General features: G+C 55.1%; 1 protein-coding gene across 2 annotated transcripts in view; it reads left to right on the plus strand.

Annotated features, from left to right (window-relative positions):
• Positions 1-847: 847 nt before the first annotated feature.
• The window catches only part of NEURL1B (neuralized E3 ubiquitin protein ligase 1B), a 35,127-nt gene continuing 17,755 nt past the window's right edge, over positions 848-18,219 (plus strand). Inside the window, exons 1-3 of one of the 2 annotated variants that reach the window (XM_039235736.1) lie at positions 848-1,002; positions 10,243-10,432; positions 10,592-11,224. In XM_039235736.1, coding sequence (XP_039091667.1) covers positions 10,846-11,224 — 379 coding nt within the window. In that variant the 5' untranslated portion in view covers positions 848-1,002; positions 10,243-10,432; positions 10,592-10,845. The remainder of the gene's footprint in view (positions 1,003-10,242; positions 10,433-10,591; positions 11,225-18,219) is intronic. The other variant, XM_039235737.1, reaches the window with a different exon arrangement.

Here is an 18,219-nt window from a genome sequence, read left to right on the forward strand (position 1 = left end):
AGAAAATACCTGTGGAGTGAATGAATGAATGAATGAGAACTGCCTGTTACTCCCTCGGCCAAGAACACTGTCCCCAGCTCTTCCCATGGCTGAATCCTTGCTGCTTCATCAGATGGAGCTAGCATGCCCCTAGGTTCCCTGAGCCCCTCAAAGTTACAATATCACTGTTATCTTATTTTCCTGCCGACTCTGATCATCATATTGTGAGATCTGAATTGCTTGTTATTTCTGTTTTCACCGTGTGCATGCCTTGTTTGTATCTATAGTGCCCAGCACGGTGCCTGGCATATACTTACTAAGTATTCTAATATGTTCCCTCCTCCCAACCTTTGGATACTGCCTAGGTTTCTCTTATTTGTAGGTCTGTGACCCTACCCCCACCGCAGTCACCCTGACTGGATTATCTTTACACTGCCTTAAGCGACCTCCTGCCTGCGTGTACTTCCCCACCCCCCGCACCCCGCATTAGTGCACCGCCAGGGTGAGAGCTTGACTCCCTACGGCCCGGCGCATGGAAGGGGCCTGGTATACACTAGGCCTTTTCTAAGCGTTGGAATAAATGAGCCAAAGGCCAGCCCGATGACGAGCCTGGCACCCCGAAGGCACCCGGCTGCCAGCGCGTCTTCCCGCCCAGGGCGCGGGAGCGGCGAGAGCGGGAGGCTCGGCGGTTCCGCTCCCCGCCGCCGGGTCCAAACTTTCAAAAGATGCGGCGGCGGCGGCCCCGCCCCTCCCTGCTTGGTTGGAGGCGGTGGGAGGCGGAGGCGGAGCCGGCGGGCTCGGGCCGGTTGGCTCCGCCTCCTCCCGCTGCCGCCGCCTCCCTTCAGGCGCCCGCCCCAGCTGCCGCCCGCCGGCTTGCCGGTGCAGCCGCGATGCCCCGGAGCCCGACCCCGGCCCGGGTGCCAGGCCCACCGCGTTATTAGGCTCCGTGCGCCCCGAGCGCGCCGCCGCCGGCGCAGGGCCCCGACGCAGCGATGGGCAACACGGTGCACCGGACCCTGCCAGGTACGCCGGGGAGCCCTGCCCGGGAGGCGGGCGCTGGGGTTCTCTTCTCCCTAGGAGACCCGCTGGGTGACTTCCGGAGAGCCACCCCACCCCTTGGAGCCCTCGGCGCGCAGCGGACTGGAGCCTTTGGTGCCTCCCGGACCCCGGCTAAGCGCACGCCCCTCGGCTGGGTTCTGCGCTCCGGGAGGACCGGTACCGCGTCCTGGTTACCTTGGGGACCCCAGTCCTCGTTCGCCCTGCTTGGCCGGCTGCGCAAGGGGGCCGCTGGGGCGATGCCGCGCGCCCCCTCGCCTTTGTTTCAGCCCGAGGGCGCTGAGGAGGAGGGAGCCCGGGGCTCCCTGGGTGGGGGGTGACTGGAGTAGGGCTCCCCAGGGCTTCCGACGGCCAGAAGCCAGCCGTTGTGCCGAGGCTGCAGCTGCTGAAAGTGGGGGGCGCTTGCAGAGGTACCCCAATTTCCAGCCGCCAGCGCCCCCGCGGCACAAGCTGCCTTGGTTTGGCCACGTTCCCACGCGCACCCCGGCTGCGCCCCCCTCTGGTGTCCGCTCAGCTGGGGGCTCTCTAGTCCCTCAGAGTCACCGCTGCAGAGCGCATCGCCCCCTAGTTAACATCACCCTAGAATTTCCGGGGCCAGAGTAAGGGGATGGGGGTGGGGTGCGAGGGTGGGAGTTGGGGAGCAGAGGAGGCCTTACTAGAGAATACCTGGTAATTTAGGGAGCAGACCACTATGCCAGGGGCTCTGTGTCCAGCGCTTTGCATACCCCAGCTCAGCATACAAAGTAGCTTTTCATTATAAAGATGTTTATCCCAAATTTACAAATAAGGAAATTGAGGCTCATTGGAGGAGAAATGACTCACCCAAGGTCATACCGCTAATAGGCGGTGATCTGGATTGACCCGTGTCTGCTTCCCTTGCCATCCCCCACACCCCAGGTCTTCAGAAAGAGTCTTTATTCTGGCTTAAGGCTGGGCATTGGTAGCATCCTTTAGGCAGAAAGTGGGAGATGTGTGTATTTTTAAAGTACAAAGGCCCAGCTCAGTGGGGTAGCAAATCGGCTGGCTGTGGGGCAAATTTAGTGTGAGGTTTTAGGAGCAGAAACCTCACACTGGTCTGTGCTCTAACACTCCCATATAGCACCACCCCCCCCAGGCTTTATATCAAAAAATAATTGTTTCATTTCCTGGAGGGGACTGAAATGGGTGATGCTGTGGTTGGGATTCCCAAGGCTGCTTTTTGGAAGAAGAGCCAACTCCTACTTTATAAGCTTCTGGACAGCTTTAGGGCCACTGCTCTCAAAACCTCTGTAATTTCAGACAGTGAAGTCACCAGCAGAGGGTCGTTAGCTAGCAAGAGGCAGAGGTGGGATTTGAACCCAGGTCCACTTACTGGCGGGTGGCCTCCATCTCCTATGAGTAGGGATTTTGGCTGGAAGGGGATGGAAGAGCCCACCCACCTAGTCTGGAGGTACCCAGGGATGCTGACAAATGTGGCAGCAGATATTCTGCTGGCCACGATGACACCTGGCTGCATCATGGGCCCCTCTGTAGGATTTCTTAATTTAAAAAAATAGTGATGCTATTCTAGTAAAAAAAAAACAAAAAAACAAAAAACCATTGTGCCACCTGTGGGTCAGCTTTAGGGTGGGTGAAGGGTCAGACACAGCCAGGCAGGCTAAAAATAGCTTGAGATTTATATATTCTCCATCCCACTGAGCTCTTGCTCTGTGGACTGGGCCACAATGGGCAAGGAGCTGGGGGGTTACGGTTGTTACCTGCTGCAGTAGCTAAGTGTGGAAAAATTAAAACTCTCCACTGGGGCTGATGCTTGCACGGAGCTTGAGGAAGGGGCTAGAAATGGAATTCCTGAGACACATCAGGCTGCTGGTGCCAAGAATGTGAAGGGCCATTAATCGTTTTCCAACCTGTTCTGTAATTAGTTTCTCACACACACCGGGCCATTCTTTACAACTCTGTGATCCGTACATGCTGCTCCCCACTCTTGGAATATCCCTTCTTGGCTGGTCCAGCTCCTAAAATTCAGCTTGGTTGTCACCTCATCCAGGAAGCCCTCCTTGAACACCCACACCCAATCCCACCCTTTGCGAGGCTTCTTAGATACCTCTCGCGTCTCTGCTTGTACACCTGACCACACTGCATTGCCGTCGCCCCTCCCCACAACTTGCCTGGAGGCCACCTGAGGACAGAAACCATGCCTGGGTTATCGTGCATCTCCTGGTTGCCCAAGCCAGAGCCTGGCGGCTGGCAAGGGCTCAGAAGCCGGTGGTAGGGCTTACATGCTGCCTGCATCCTAGGCTGAAAGAAAGCTTGGCGCAGTCTTGCCCTGTAGAAATCCTTGTGCTTTCTTTCTCAGGAAAAGGACACATGCGTGGGGTTCCTTCTAGGGGACTTGAAATAGAGAGCTGGCATTTGCTAAGCACCTGGATTCCATGCCAAGCATGCTCCTCCTTAAGGCTCCTGCACTTGCCGCGCCTTCTGCCTGGAGGCTCCTTCCCCCAGCTCTCCACATGGTTTCCCCCTTGCTGCTTTTTGTGGGTCCCGGCATTGCCCCCGCCCCCAGCGTGCCCCCGCTCACTTCCCCCCACTTAGTGTTTCTACACGGCATGATCGCCATGTGCCACACTCAATGTGGAGGTAGCTGTTTAATCATCTGTCTCCCCAGGGAGGGTTTAGTCTGGCTTACGTACTGCCGTACATTCAGCACCCGGAGCAGTGGCTAGTGCATAGCCATTCGGTAAATAGCTGTTGAGCGAATCTATGAATTTAATTCTTGCAACAGCCCTGCAAGGTGGAGATCATCATCTCCATCTACAGATAAGGAAACTAAGGCTCAGGGGGAGAAAATGACGCATCCCAGTTCACATGGCTCATCCAGTTGGTAGAACCAGGACTGGAATCCAGGTTTCCTTAGACCCAAAGGGCTGCATTCTTCCTCTGACATGCAGGATCACCTCAACCCACGGTTCAGATAACCTTTGTTGGGGCCCCAACGTGAATATGATTGTGGTGTGCCACGATGACATGCCGAAGAAAGGGAAGGTCCTTTTATGATTGCTGTAGGGAAGCCCCTTGCTAGTCTTCACAAAGGGCATGTTCAGATGAATGCCCTAGAAATAGAATTGTCCAGGAATCAAGAAGGGCATTCACATTTGCTAAGTTCCTACTGTGTGCACTGCGCATTCAGCACTGCAAAGTAAGATGCCCTGCTTCTCCATTTTATAGATGAGGAGACTGAGGCAGAGAGGTTACCAGCACTGGATGCAACTCACACAGTTAGCCAGGGGCAAAGCTGGGTTTAGAAGACCCAGGTCGGTCTTCTTCCTAATACCACATGGTCCTTTTCTCTGGACTCCGCTTCCCTTAATCTTGGTTTTGTAAAGAAAAATAATAAAAGTATAAACGAGTGGGGCGAGGGGAGGCTACAATTCCAGGGTGGCGGGGGGGCTCTCCCACCTTCTTCTCCCACCAGTTCATTGCAGCCCCTCCTTCAGCGCGCCTCTGGAGCTCACTCATAGTTCTGGTTGGAGAAGAGACTGAATTCAAACTGCCAGTTGGGTTTAATCATTAAGTTGGTCCATGCTTGACCAAGTCCATGGCCCTTTTTAGTGTTAGTTCAATAGTTAGGCATCCTGGAGCCTGGAGTGAGGGACGTGTGTTGACCTTGTTCTGTGCCAAGCTCTGAGTCAGGGCCTTCGCCCACATTATCTATTTTAGACCCTGTAACAGCCCTTTAGAGGGGCTACAGTTACCCCATTTTACAGGGAGGCAACATCTCTCCTTAAGTACCATGTGCCCAGGCAGGAGGGACTCTGGGTCTGTCCTGCTCTGCATCTTCCTGAGTGTGCACCTTCACTGGCTTAGCGGACATCTGTTAGGCACCGGTCATGTCCCAGGCCCTGGGGTTCCAGCTTGAGTGGGACGGACGGCCCCTGGAGGTCCCCCACGGAGCCGGCCTCTAGTGAAAGAGGAACAGGCCACACTAACACAATAGGACAAGTGGCTGGTTGTAGCGCACTAGGTGTTGCTACCCTGTGCCTCGGAGAGGGAGGGGTGGGTGCCCAGTGCCCCAAATAAGGTGGTCTGTCTCCTGGGGGTCACATCTGACCAGCGTTTTAAAAAATCTTTAACAATGTAGAATAGAATAAAAAATAAACTACCAAGCGCATTGAGGTAGTAAGGAGTATTTTGGCTTCATAGACTTTGATTCAGTTGTGTGTGCACGTGTGTGTGTGTTGGGCCCCATGGGCTCCAGTGGTTAGGAGTTGTGATAAGACCATTCGCTGGTCTACAGCAGTGGGAGATCTGTGCTGGGTCCAGGACACAGATCTTGGAGTCAGCCTGCCCGGTTTCAAATCTCAGCTCAGCCACTTCTCAGGGGAGTGACTTCAGGCGAGGTCTCTCTCTGTGCCTCAGTTTGCTCACTGTGAAATGGGGACTCTAGGGGCGGCTCCCTCGGAATTGTCGATAATTAAATGGAATAGGGCAGGTGGTCTTGGCACAATGCCCGAGGCTTTGGCGATCATGGTTATCGTTGCCCTTCACTTCCTGCCTTGAAAACCCTGCCTTGAGCCCAGTGGCTGGATTGGGAGGCGTCCCTTTCAAGCGTACGGACAGCAGCAGTTCCTAAGCCTTCTCCAGCTCTGTTCGGGACGCCACATTTCCAATGAGAAGAATCTTCTTGGCAGGTTGCATTTTGCCATTTTCAGTTTGTTCACTAGACCTCCAGGCTGGGCTCTGTGCTGAGCCTGGGGTCACAGTTTGGATTTAGGGACTCAAGGTCTAGTGGGAAAGACCAACAAGGACAGGGCAGTCACAGTAAAGTGGGGGAGGGGGACCCTGGGAGCCATGAGAGCCCAGAACAGGAAGCAGGAAGGCTTCCTGGAGGAGGTGCTGTCCAGGGAGACCAGAAAGCAGAGAAGTTAGCCAGGGGAAGGAAAGGAGAAAAACTGTTTAAGACAGAGGCCTGAGTGGAGGGAGGGGAGGGGAGGGGAGGGGAGGGGAGGGGAGGGCATCTGTGGGGAGCTGTGGCATCCTGGGGTTCCCAGGGCAAGCTGGGGGTGGTATGCGGGGTTAGTGGTGGACAGAGGCCATGTCAGAGGAGGTGATGGTTTCTTGCAGGCCAGCCTGAAGTCAGGAGGCTTAGATTTCTGAGCTGCCACCCTCCCTGCCAGCGTGACAGGCCCAGTTTACCAGCAGGGGCATGGCGTTTTCACTGGGCTTGGCTGGAAGGACTGTTTAATCTTCCCTACAGACAAGAGTCAGCTCTGCCCTCTTTTGGACCAAAGCGTTTTCTGTGTTTAGTGGTGCTCTGTGAGGGCTCGAAATAGAAGCCCAGAAGCCAGGTGTGTGCTTCAGGCAGCGAGGGGGAAGGAAGGAGGCCCGGGCACAGCCCTGTAGGTAGTAAGTGCCCCCTGAGCTATCGGAGAGTGGTCCGAGCTTCAGCATGCTTGCCCCACACCAAACCCTTTATCTATTTCATCCTATTTAAATGGTCGGGATCAGCCTTCCAAAAGTAGTCTCCCATTTCTCAGATGAGGAAACTGAGCTCAGAGGAGAAACGAGACCTTCCTTGGGACAGGCAGCCAGGAGGTGGCAGAGTGGAAGCTGACCACAGGGCTGCCCAGCTCCAGAGCCCCTTCTCCTCCATCACCAAGGGGCCCTGCACCCTGAGGCCCCTTGGGGCGGCTGCCCTTTGTCCCCATCCTGAACTCCACCCCTCGCAAGCTGCCCTGCCTGCAGGTGCATCTTCTTATCTTCTGTGTCCCAGGAAGATGAACTACTTGAGTCCGCAGCGCCCAGAATGAAGCTGCCCATGGGAAAGGTCCATCCCCTCACCCCTCCCTACCTCACCCCAGGCCTGGAGACTCAAAAGGCGGCCTCTGGGAATCCTGCCCTGGAGGAGGGTGAATTTGAGCTCCGTACCCCTTCCTCCAGGCTTAGGCTCCTGATGTTTCTGCCTGGTAAAAACCAGCCTGCAGTCGGCCACCCCCACCTGCCATTGGCAGGGGTCACGGTGCACCCACACCCTTTCCCCTGAGTCCAGCTATTCGAGGGCCTTCCCGCCCAGAGGCAGCACCCTCCCCTTTCAGTCAGCAAGGGCACCGGGCTAGGGTGCAAGCCCTTTGTCGTCCCGCACCCTCCTGCGGGTGAGGAGCAAGCAGCCCGGTCTCCCTGCTGTGCGGTCATCCTCAGCACAGTTGGTAACAGCACAGGCTGAGGTCCTTCGTGCTCGAGTCTTAGCCTTAGCCCCGTATTAGCTGGACAAGCAAGCTAACCTCTGCACACTGCAGTTCCCTCTTCTGCCGGTAATGAGGTTACTCGCAGGCATGCAAAACAGGTGGCAGAAAGTAAGTGCTTACATGGGGTGCCTGTTAGGATTGTGTGTTCGCTGGGAAAACAAGCCCCTGCCCTATGCCGGGCCCACTGCTCCTGAGGGAGACAGACCCAGGAGAATAGTAACCACTAACTTGTCCCACGCAGCCAGTCTGTGCTAGGCGCTGTTCTACATAGGTACCTGCATTGGACGCTCAGAACAAGCCCCATGAGAGAGCTATTATTGCTAGTCCCTTATAACTGTTGAGAGAACAGAGAGGGAAATAACTTGCCCAAAGGCACACAGCTAGGGTAGTTGGACAGGATTCCTGCCAGAAGGTTGACTGCAGAGTCAGGGTGGGGGTCAAGTGGGAGGCAGCTCACATTTGCACTGGAAGCCTTCAGAGTCTGGAGCAGAAATCTGTTAAGTGTTTAGAAATCCCGACAGGCTAGTTTTTAGTTCTTCACCTACTTTAGTTGTCTGTCTCACATCCTGCCTCTAGGCATGGCAGGGTGGGGACTGCGTCCAGGTGGCCTGAGGGTTCACGGAGATGACCCCAGCTGATATTCCCTCAAGTCTGATGTGTAGAACTCCAACCCCCTTTCAAAGCAGGTCAGGGGACAGGTGACATCCTGAGGGCTTTCTAAACAACAAAGCAAGGGCGATGTCATCTCCGGCAGAGCGAAGAATCCCTAGCAACATAGCCTGAGGTCAGAGAGCAGACCTGATGGGGAAGGGCACTGTGGACCAAACGTAGACATGACTGGTATGTGGACATCATGTGGAGGCAGGTATCAGCTCAGTCAAAGGAAGAACTTTCTAACTGTGGAGTCTGCAGGTGGAATGAGGGCAGTGGGGAACAAGTGCCTTTGCTGGAGTGGCACTGTGTTCAGCCCACCTGGGACATGAGATGGACATTGTAGAGGCAACGGAGCATCACGTGGGTCCGGGATGAATCGTTCATTAAGGTGCCTTTTGACCTGGGGTCTGATGGGGTGTGCAATCCACTGTTCACCTGCTGAATGCCTGCAGAGCCCTTCACAATCTTTCATATATATATATACATATGTATACATATATACACGTATATACATATGTATACATATATACACGTATATACATGTGTATACATATATATACATGTGTGTATATATATATATATATATATATATATACAATCCTCCTAACAGTTCTGCGGTTGGAAGGTCTTCGGCCCATTTTATAGTTCAGGAGCTGAGGCACAGACAGATGAAGCCACCTGCCCTCGCCTGGGTCTCTTCGCTCCCCCTAGTCTCCCAGCCTCAGCATGTTTGCAGACTCAGTGACAGGTATTTCTGAGCGGGGTTCAGGACCGCCGTCCTTGGACACCAGTCCCAGCTCACCCTTGTTTGTCTCTCTTCATTCCTACTACCGGGGCTCAGCTGGCCTCTGGCCTCACCTCTGGGCGGTGGGGAGAAAGTTCTTTTATGAGTAAGCCATTTGGGGAAATGGGTGAGGTGGGGGTATCTGGGGCAGGATTGGCACTTGGCAGGATGCCCACAGCTATTAACAAGTGTATTCTGTTTACGTCCGCAACATTACACATTGTTTACATTACAATTCTATCCCTTGGGAACCCGTTTTCTTTCCTCTTCCCCCCAAGGATCATGGATTTAAGAGATAGGTGGGCACATGACATCCCCTGTGTCTCCAGAGTTGGGTCTGCTTGGTAACTTTCCACTTCACACAAGAGCTTCCCTTCCCCTCCCCTCAAGGTTTGGGGGCGATTCAAGGTCAGGAGACGGAGAGCGGAATTTCCCTCACTCTGAGGATGGCCCAGACCTTCATCCCTGCAGATAAGTCTCCCAGGGACTGTTGCTAGGACCAGAGAGTGCTTGGAGCCTACTTCCTACTTGGCAGATGGGGACCCCAGGGACCAGAGTGCAGGGTCACACAGCAATTACATTCGAGGTCTTTGACTGGAATCCCAAGAGAGGTGGTGCAAAGAGCGCTGGTTTTAGAGGCAGTCCTGAGTTCAAACAGTTCTATTCACCTAACCTGTGTCACCCTGGGCAAGTCATTTCCCTCTCTGAGCCTCCATTTCCTCAGCTTTAAGGTGGGATAACGAAGGGGCACCTGGGCGGCTCAGTCAGTTGGGTGTCCGACTTCGGCCCATGTCATGATCTCACTGCTTGTGAGTTTGAGCCCCGCGTCGGGCTCTGTGCTGACAGATCAGAGCCTGAAGCTGGTCTTCGGATTCTGTGTCTCCCTCTCCCTCTGCCCCTCCCCCGCTCACTCTCTGTCTCTGTCTCAAAACTAAATAAAAAACATTAAAACATTTTTAAAAACAAAATGGGGATAATGATGCTACCTCCCTCATAGGCTGGCAATGAGGTATAAATAGGGAACTGCGTGAGAAGTCTGAGCCCAGCACAAGTCTCCTTGTGGGGAGTCTCCTTGAAAGGAAAGGAGTCTGCACTCCTGAAATTGATTGGGGGTGGGGGGAAGGAACAATAGACACAATAGTCCAATAGTCCTGCTCCGCTCAGGTCCCTCTGACAGATCACTGATGCACCCACTGGTTGGCTAGAGAAGCAATTCTGTGTAACGGCCAAGGGCACCCATAGATTTTGGATTCCCATCTGAGTGGAATCCTGACCCAGCTGTTTTCTGGAACCATGCAGGCTTCCTGCAGTATCCTCAGTCCTCACCCACCTCCTCCCATGAGCCCTCGGGGATTTGTAGGATGGTCAGCATGATGGAGGAGGTGGAGGGAAAAGTGGCAGCTGGATCTTCAGACAAAGAAGCAGAGTGGGAGGGGCACACTCCAGAGTCACTTCTTGGTGAGCCTCAGAGTCCAACATGGCAGGGAAGGAAACATTCGTTGAGGACACACTGTGCACCAGGCACTGTGCTCTGCTCCTTCTCCACAGGGATGCCTTCTACACCTTGACTGAAGCAGCCCCAGCATCTTCTTCCTAGCCTTGTGAGCCAGGCTAGCATGGGTTCAAATGCTAACTCCACCACGGTCTGGCTGAGTGGCCTTGGGCAGCTGTCCCGACCTCTCTGAGCCTCCCTGCCTCACTGGCAGTCACCTCACCCAGAAGGATCATAGGGGGTCTGGTGAGTGTAGGACAAGTTTCAGTCTCCATATCGCCCCCTGGGAGGTCTGTCTCTCTGATCAGGTCCCACCCCCAATTCCTTTTGCAGGCCTTGGGGACATCAGGCACGGGGGCTCCCTCCCTGCCCCGCTGTAATCAGTCACCCGCTTTCCTTTTTTAGATGCTGCTTATTGTTCATCTCAAGTTCCGCCAAACTGTGGCCTTTGAGCAGCTCAAAACAAGCTGATTGATGATAGCCACCACCTCCCCCCCCACTTCCTCCCTGAGACCAAGCCAGGGCGTCGCTACACTTCTTTCCCAGAAGGTGGCTCAAGCTGCTTGCACACAGTCTAGCTTTTTTTTTTTTTTTTTTTTCTGGCCTGTCCAGAGGGAAGTGAGAGACCTTGGGGTGGAGTGAGGCATCAGCCAGGAAAGATGCAGCCTTTGGCATCAGACAGGACCAGATCTGGAAACAGACGCTGCCCTCACAGGCTGGGTGGCCTCCATAAGGATGTGCGCCCCTCTGGGCCTCGGTTTCCTCATCTGGAAGCCACCTGGCAGGAGGCGGTGAGGGGTGGATGGGCCGCATGGCAAGCACGTGGCACACATTCCCTGCACCAGAGCTGGGCTCTCCGCCCCCCCGGAGCCGGCAGACCTTGCCCAGCAGCGGGGCTGGCGAAGAACATGCCTTCAGCTCCGGGAGCCAGGACGGCGTGGTTCAAGGAGAGCGTCCTCCTTCTCCAGCGTGGCGTTGGCCCTGAGAAGCAGGACCCGTGGATCTACTACCGCACAAAGTCAGGATGGGGCCCTGCAGGTTAGTGAGCAGTCAGGCTTCTGGGCTCCGCCCGGGCCAGGGGAGTGGCCGCCCTCCAGGCAGAGAAGGAGAAAAGTTGGCAGACTCAGCCAGCTTATCAGCAGGCAGCTGCCAGGGGCTGGAGGAGCAGGTGCCGAGGGGCAAGACCGTCCCAGCAGTTGGAAGCAAGATTTGAAACCCAGGCTGTTTTCTTACTCCCGCTATGCTGGGTCGTTCTGATAGGCAGGAAGAGACACAGGGACAGTTTCTATGGGAAGAAACTGGGCCTGAATCTCCTTCTTTGGAGAGAAGGAGTTATTTGGAGAGAAGCTGGATCCTTAGGGGTTTCCTACCAGCTCCAGACACTTCCGTGGTCCCCTGAAGAATTTAACCCCCTCATCACGGCCTTTAAGACCTTTTGTGATGCAGCCCCTGACTCCCTCCTCCAGCCTCTCTCTGCTCCCTTCTGCTCTACACTCCTTATAGTTCCTTAAGTGCATTCCACTCCTCCTCACTTCCAGGCCTTTGCCTGTGCTATTCCCTCTGCATCAAACACACTTCCCTATCCCTTCATCCTCCCAGCCATTTCTGCCTCAGTCTGCAGAGTGGCTCCTCTGAGATGTATCCCCGTGGCCCCCGCCCTCCCTACCACCCACCCCGTGCTGTCCTGGCGTCTGTGTCCGTCTGTCCCCCTGCTGGTCTCTCAGCTACAGGGCAGGGCAGGGACTACGGTGGCTTGTCAGTGCATGTGTCCCTGCAGCAGGGCAGGCCCTGGCATGGGGCGCATGCTCCATAAATGTCAGATGAAGGAGGAAGTGATGTACTTGGGAAAGAATGAGGGCACATCCCCCACTCTGGGCCCTAACTGTGGGAGCTGGCACGTCTAAGGTCGGAGTTTCCTGGGGCAGTTTATCAGGAAGAGACCCCAGTGCAGAGGCCCAGCAGAGAGGGTCAGAATGGACTGGGAGATCTTGACCCCACTGAGCACAGGAGGGGGAGTTGGGATGACCTCAGCTCCTGGGAACTCGGCGCATCTGAGCCCACTTCAGCGAAGAGGGCTGCCACTTAGGCCCGGAAGGAGTGGGCTTTTCTCCCGACCAGTGGTGTCGCCTGACCTCCGGCCTCCCTCCCCTCCCCAGCCTCCTTGCAGCTGTTGACAGGAGTGTGGGACCTTCCCGGCTGCACTGGGGTGACCGGGTTTTATTTGCAAAGAAGGGAGGGGAGGAGCAGGGTGGCGGTTTCCCATGTGAGCTGGCCGCCTTCCATCCTGGGCGCTGGCCTCCCAGGCCTCTGAAACACAGAACAAAGTCCCATTACACCGGCGTCTGTCTCCTGGGCTCATGTCACTGCCCCATTTGGCAGAGGTGAGGGGAGGCTGGTTTTGTTTTTTTTTTTTTTCTAGTCCACTTTCAAACCCACCAATGACAAAGGTACTTCCTGTTGCCAAAGACGGCTGATATTCTCACCCTGCCTTGGGTGGAGGGAAGCCTTGCCAAATACCAGCCTTGCCTTTCCCTCTCGAAATCACACGCTGACACGCACTTACGCACCATGTTGCCTCTGACAGCCAACAGCATTGGTTTAAATTGTGGACCTGGCCAAATGTCACTTGAACCAGAGACTTCTCGCTGGAGGTACTCGGTCTGAGGTTAGAGGTCATGTGTGTACAGGAAGCCCCTGAAATTGCATGCCAAATTGTGTGCACGGAGGGTGGGTGTTTTTGGGGGGGATGGAGGCCCATACAGTTTTTGTCGCCCTTAACAAGAGCCAAGTCCCAACGGTCACAGGGGACTGCCCTGGAGAAGGGGTGGGCTGTGGGAGGGAGGGAGGGCCCAAGCCTGGCCCAGCCTGGTGGCTTCCCTTTCCTCCTCTGGAAACTGAAGGTGGTAAAACCAATGAAATAAACAGAGGCACGTGCCGGCACGTAACGGGGGCTCAGCAAAAGGCTGCTTGCGAAAGGCGGGGTACAGAAGAGACCGCTCTCCCGGCTGGCGATTCCCTTTCCCTGCGGAACGGAATCTGCTGACAGTTTCAGCCAGAAGGCCATCTGTTGTACGCCAGCACGCTGGAAGCTGTCATCTCGGGGGCCAGAGAAGACGGAGTGTTGCTTCCTGCCGTCCTCCTGGCGGCAGAGGCCATTTGCTGGGGCTCCTTTTAGATCAATGGAGAGGCTGGGCTGGGGCAACGAGCAGGGAGCACTCAGGGGGCGACCCAGTGCACACTGTGGACGCCGCTGGGATGGCTTAAAGATGGGCCTCTGCCCTTGGACACCAGGGGAGGGTGACCCCGGGGATTTCAAGAGGCCTTTCCTGGCCAGGGTCACCACTAGCCCGCCATGGAGAAACGTGTCCAGCGGTATTTCCCCAGACCCCCAGGTAGAGGTCTCTGAGGTCAGAGGCCGCCAGAAACCTTTTCGTGTCAAAGGAAGGAAGGGAGGTGGCTGGAAGGACCGGGTGTTTAGTGACCACCTCCTGGGCGCCACGCCTTTACAGCAGTCCCGCAGGGCGGCCAGGACTCACCCCAGTTCTCTAGGGCTGCTTGGGGAGACCCAGAGAAAGCAAGCATGGACCTTCCTGTCACACAGCTGGGAAATGACAGAACAGGATTGAAACCCAGGATCTGTCTGACTGCAAGCCTGTGTTCTTTTATCATGACCTCTCCAACTGAGAGTTAGAAAATAAAACTCTGGAGAGCCGGAGGTGAGGGCTCACCCAGGGGTTGTGTCTGCTGCTTCCCACCGGCAAGGAAAGGAATGTTTAGCGATCATCTGCTGTGTGTTGGGATTCGTGCTGGGCTCTCTCTGTGCTCCCACGGCCCCTCAGCAACCCGAGGCCACACACCATTCCAGATGAAAACCTGCAGCGCTGGGAGGCGACTGAGCCACAAAGCATAGGCTCGAACTCAGAGCCCACGAGGGGCGTTCTAAAGCGCTGATGCGGGAGGACCACATAGCCACCACCAGAACTGCTCTTCTGTCCCCCACTGTCTCACCGAAGGACTCATCCAAGGCTAGGTGGTGGCAGCATTTATGTAATCAGAATAGAGTCCCATCCAGGGCACCTGGGTGGCTCAGTTAGTTAAGCATACGACTTTGGCTCAGGTCATGAACTCACGGTTCGTGGGTTCTAGTCCCGCATCAGCCTTTGTGCTGACAGCTCCAGAGACTGGAGCCTGCTTCAGATTCTGTCGCCCTCTGTCTCTGCCCCCTCCCCCGCTCATACTCTCTATCTCTTTCTCAAAAATAAATGTAAAAAAAAAAAAAAAGAAGAAAGAAAGGAATAGAGTCCCAGCCTCCCTAACCATCTATAGCCCCTCAGTGCCCACCCACACCCAAATGTCTGCCCATACATTTAAAGTCCAGGCCTTGCTTCCGTGATGAAACGCCAGCAAGACCCTCCCCTCTGATCTTGGAGGGGCTGGAACAGCCTTGGGTCAACTGTGAGGCTGGGCCAGGACCATTTCCTGCTCCCTCCTACGCACGGGATGGGCTGCTACAGCGGTCTCCTGGGCTCCCACTCAGAAGACTCCCTCTGCCCTGCCTTGTCCTTCGAGTCCCCGGGTCTGATTTCTGGCCAGAAGAAGCGGGGGCTCGCTGGCCAGCAGTGGCACCCTCACAAGCTGGCGGGTACTCAGCCTTCCGTGGAAGGAAGGGGGCAGGGGGCCTCGTCCTGGCAGAAGGGTTTCTCAGCAGCGACAGTGTGCCCATTCAAATCTGGTCCTGGCACCAGCAGCTAGGAACCTCTGTGCCCACAGATTCAGCCATTTGGGGGAACAGCTGAAGTGATCCCCAGGAGGGGAACAGTCGGGGACATTTTGGCCCTCAATGGAATATTCTGCAGCCATGAAACATAAGCACTGTGCAATGCTCGAGAGCCATGTGGAGAAAATGCTCTTTATGTAACACTGAGTTAGAAAAGGGAAGGCAGGAAGCGAAACGGGATGGGGGCTCTGACTGCAACGAACGTGGAAAAGGTGCTCAGTACTACTCAGAACTCAGTACTTCTGCACCGCTTACAGAAGAAAGCTGGGACAGGAGGAAGGAACGCTAGCTTGGGGTCAGACATTGCTGGGTTTACACCTCAACACTGCTTCTTGCAGCCAAGGGAAGTGTCTCCACTGCCTGGAGCTTTGTTTTTCACCTAGAAAATTCTGCAGGTGAAGACTCATTTGGAGAATTAGCCACAAGCCCAAATGAAAAACATCTGGCACAGGGCACAGCACACAGGGAGGGCACAGTCAATGGTCCTTACGTGGATAAGGGCCGGGCAGGGCGGATGAAAAATGCCGTGGGAGTTAGGATGTGAAGGCAGGGAGAAGGGAGGGGTTCTTCTCATCCCTGCCAAGCTTCCCGTAATGTGGTCGTGGGGTTTACTGCGGTAATTAAAGTGATAAACTTCAGGTGCTCGGGTGACCTCTCTGAACTGGGATGTTCTGCAGGGCCCTTGGGGTCCGCACTGGCGTTTTCCTGTTTCTCCTGGAAGCCACTTTCCCCCAGCCAACCTAACAGCAGATGTTGGTGTACGATTTGGAGATCGCTTATTATTGTTCTTTCGTCTTAAGCATCTTCTATTTGTGTAAGTAACGCAGCCTCTAGACGCTTTTGCAGTCTGGTCTTTTTGCCTCACATCAGGGCACTGGCCTCAAGGGGCTAGAAACTGTGTATCCCTCACTCCCTGAAGGAAACTGGATCATATGACCAAGACTCAACAAGTCTGTAAACCTCGCTGGTCGCTTGGCTATATTTCATCCTAACAGATAGCTGGTTTTACAGGAAACTTCCCGTTGTAGTAACAAAGCAGTGTGTCCCCCAGGCCGGCGTTCATTTCAACCCCTAGGCCACTCCGACAGATCATCTACCTAAGGACTCCCAAGCTGTTTTGTAAAGAAGCTCTCCGATTAAGAGAGAAGGCTGGGAAAACCAAAGTGATGTCAGAGGAAAAACAATCACTTAACGGCGGCTTGTGGTCTTTGGTGCTCCGAAGGGCTTTTGAGCTGTGGTCCTGCTGAATGGTTCGTGGGGAGTTTGCCTTCTGGGGGGACCGTGGGGGAGAATTCGGCCTGTGGGCAGTGCAGGAAGCTGCAGCCCAGAGGAGCCGAGTGGCTCACACGAGCCTACCGCACGCGTGGAGAACGCAGGCTCGGGGTCCCCAGGCTGCCTCTCCGGGTGGCTTACACCTGGGCATTTCCCTGGTCTCACTTGTGTCCTCCAAAGTAGCTCTCCAGTGGGCCCTCGCGCTCATCCTTGTGGACCCGGAGAGGACCCACAGTCTGGCGCCGGGGCCACCCTCCTCACTGCCTGGGGGGCACCTCCCTAGCTGCGCTGCTCTGCCGGAAGCCCTTCACAGCTCCCTTTCCTTCATGTCCCACTCAAGGTTACCGAGGGACTCCTATCAATCAAGGAAGTTTGGATTGCAAATAGGAGAACCCAAGCCAGCCTGGCTTATAAGCAAAAGAGGGCTCGCCTTAGCCTCCTTGGGTAGAAGTAACCTGTGTGACGTTGTTTCCTTTATCAGAGGTGGCCTGCCGAGACCCCTACTGACCTTGAGCTTGGCAGACCCCTCTCCCTCTTTGGGCCCATTTCCCCACCTGTAAGATGGGCTTCTCAGAGATGATTTCTGAGGCCTGCTCTAGCTCTAACAGAATAGAGGCAACAGTTGGCATTTAGCAAGGACCTGGTAATGTGCCAGGGCTTTGCTGAGCACGGGGCGGGGGTGTGGATCAAAGATGAGCTGGAAAAGCCCCTGCCCTCCCAGATCCAACCTCGGTATCTCCCTCTCCCTCTTTACCACCTCTCTGCTTCCCCTTCTGGTCTTATTTATTGAATATGTTTTCAACATGCAAAGCAAGTATATTGAAGGTTTCTCCTCATTAAGACCTCAAAACTCTACTACTTTCCAAGACATCCAGAATCTGACCCCTTCTCGCCAGCCTTTACAAGTACGTCCCCACCTCCCGATCTCAGCCATCATCATCTCTGCCTGGAATAATCCAGTCGCCTTTGTCCTCCCCAGGCCCCAGCTTCCCCGCCCGCCCCCTGCCGCAATCCCCTCTCTGCCCAGCAGCCTAGCAGGCTCACGTTTCTGCTCTGAACCTCCAACAATGTCCCTCTTGTTCAGACGAAGTCAATTTAAAGCGGCAACCACGGATCCCCTCCCCACCTGCCACCCCCTCGTGGCTACCGCTCTGCTCTCACTTGCTCTCACCTCCCCCACATGCTCACACCATCCCAGCTGGCTTCCTTGCTGCTTCCCAGCCACACCAGCACGTTCCTACCCCGGGGTCTCTGCATTATGTTGCTGGAATGCTCTTCCTGCCCGGAATGAGATACCCTCAAGGCTCACTCCCTTCCTCTCTGCTCAAAAGTCACTCATCAAAGAGGCCCTCGTGGAAATGCTACTGCTTCTTTCTTCCCCATGTCTTGGACTACATTTTTCTCTAATGCATTCCCCCCTCCCCCCGCCCCAGGTAGAGTAAGTTTTCCTTGTTGCCCACCTTTGCCCCAACCCCCCAGAATGCCCATTCCATCAGAGTGGGAACCTTATCCCTCTTGGTAACTGTCATATTTCCAGTGCCTAGCATGGTGCCTGACACATAGGAGGTGCTCACTAAACATTTGTTAAATGAATTAAAGTCTCTTAAGTTTTTTTCTTTCCCCATATGCAGGACCTTGGCTTCATGCCTTGTTCTCTGTCTTCTGGGGGTCTGTGGCTTCTGTTTGGAGAGGGGCCTCCAGCTTCCCAGCATGTCTTTCTACCTCCGTGACTGGGTGGGGGGGGTCCCTCCCCACAGGCTTGGGGAGGGGAGCCACAGCTTTGCCTGCCTCATCATTGCCTCTCCCTCTTCATTTTCCCCAGTCCTCACTCCCACTAGGCTAAGTATTAATGAACACCCAGCAAGATGCCCAGAGCACAGTTAAGCCTGTGGGTGGGTACAGGACGACTGGTCCCTGCAGCGGCCTCCCGTTCCTAGAGACGGCCATTTTCCTCCCACCTCTACAGGCCATTGTGTGCTGGGGC

Source organism: Hyaena hyaena, unplaced genomic scaffold (genome assembly GCF_003009895.1).
Source record: "Hyaena hyaena isolate Hyena2069 unplaced genomic scaffold, ASM300989v1 scaffold_102, whole genome shotgun sequence".
Lineage (NCBI taxonomy): Eukaryota > Metazoa > Chordata > Mammalia > Carnivora > Hyaenidae > Hyaena > Hyaena hyaena.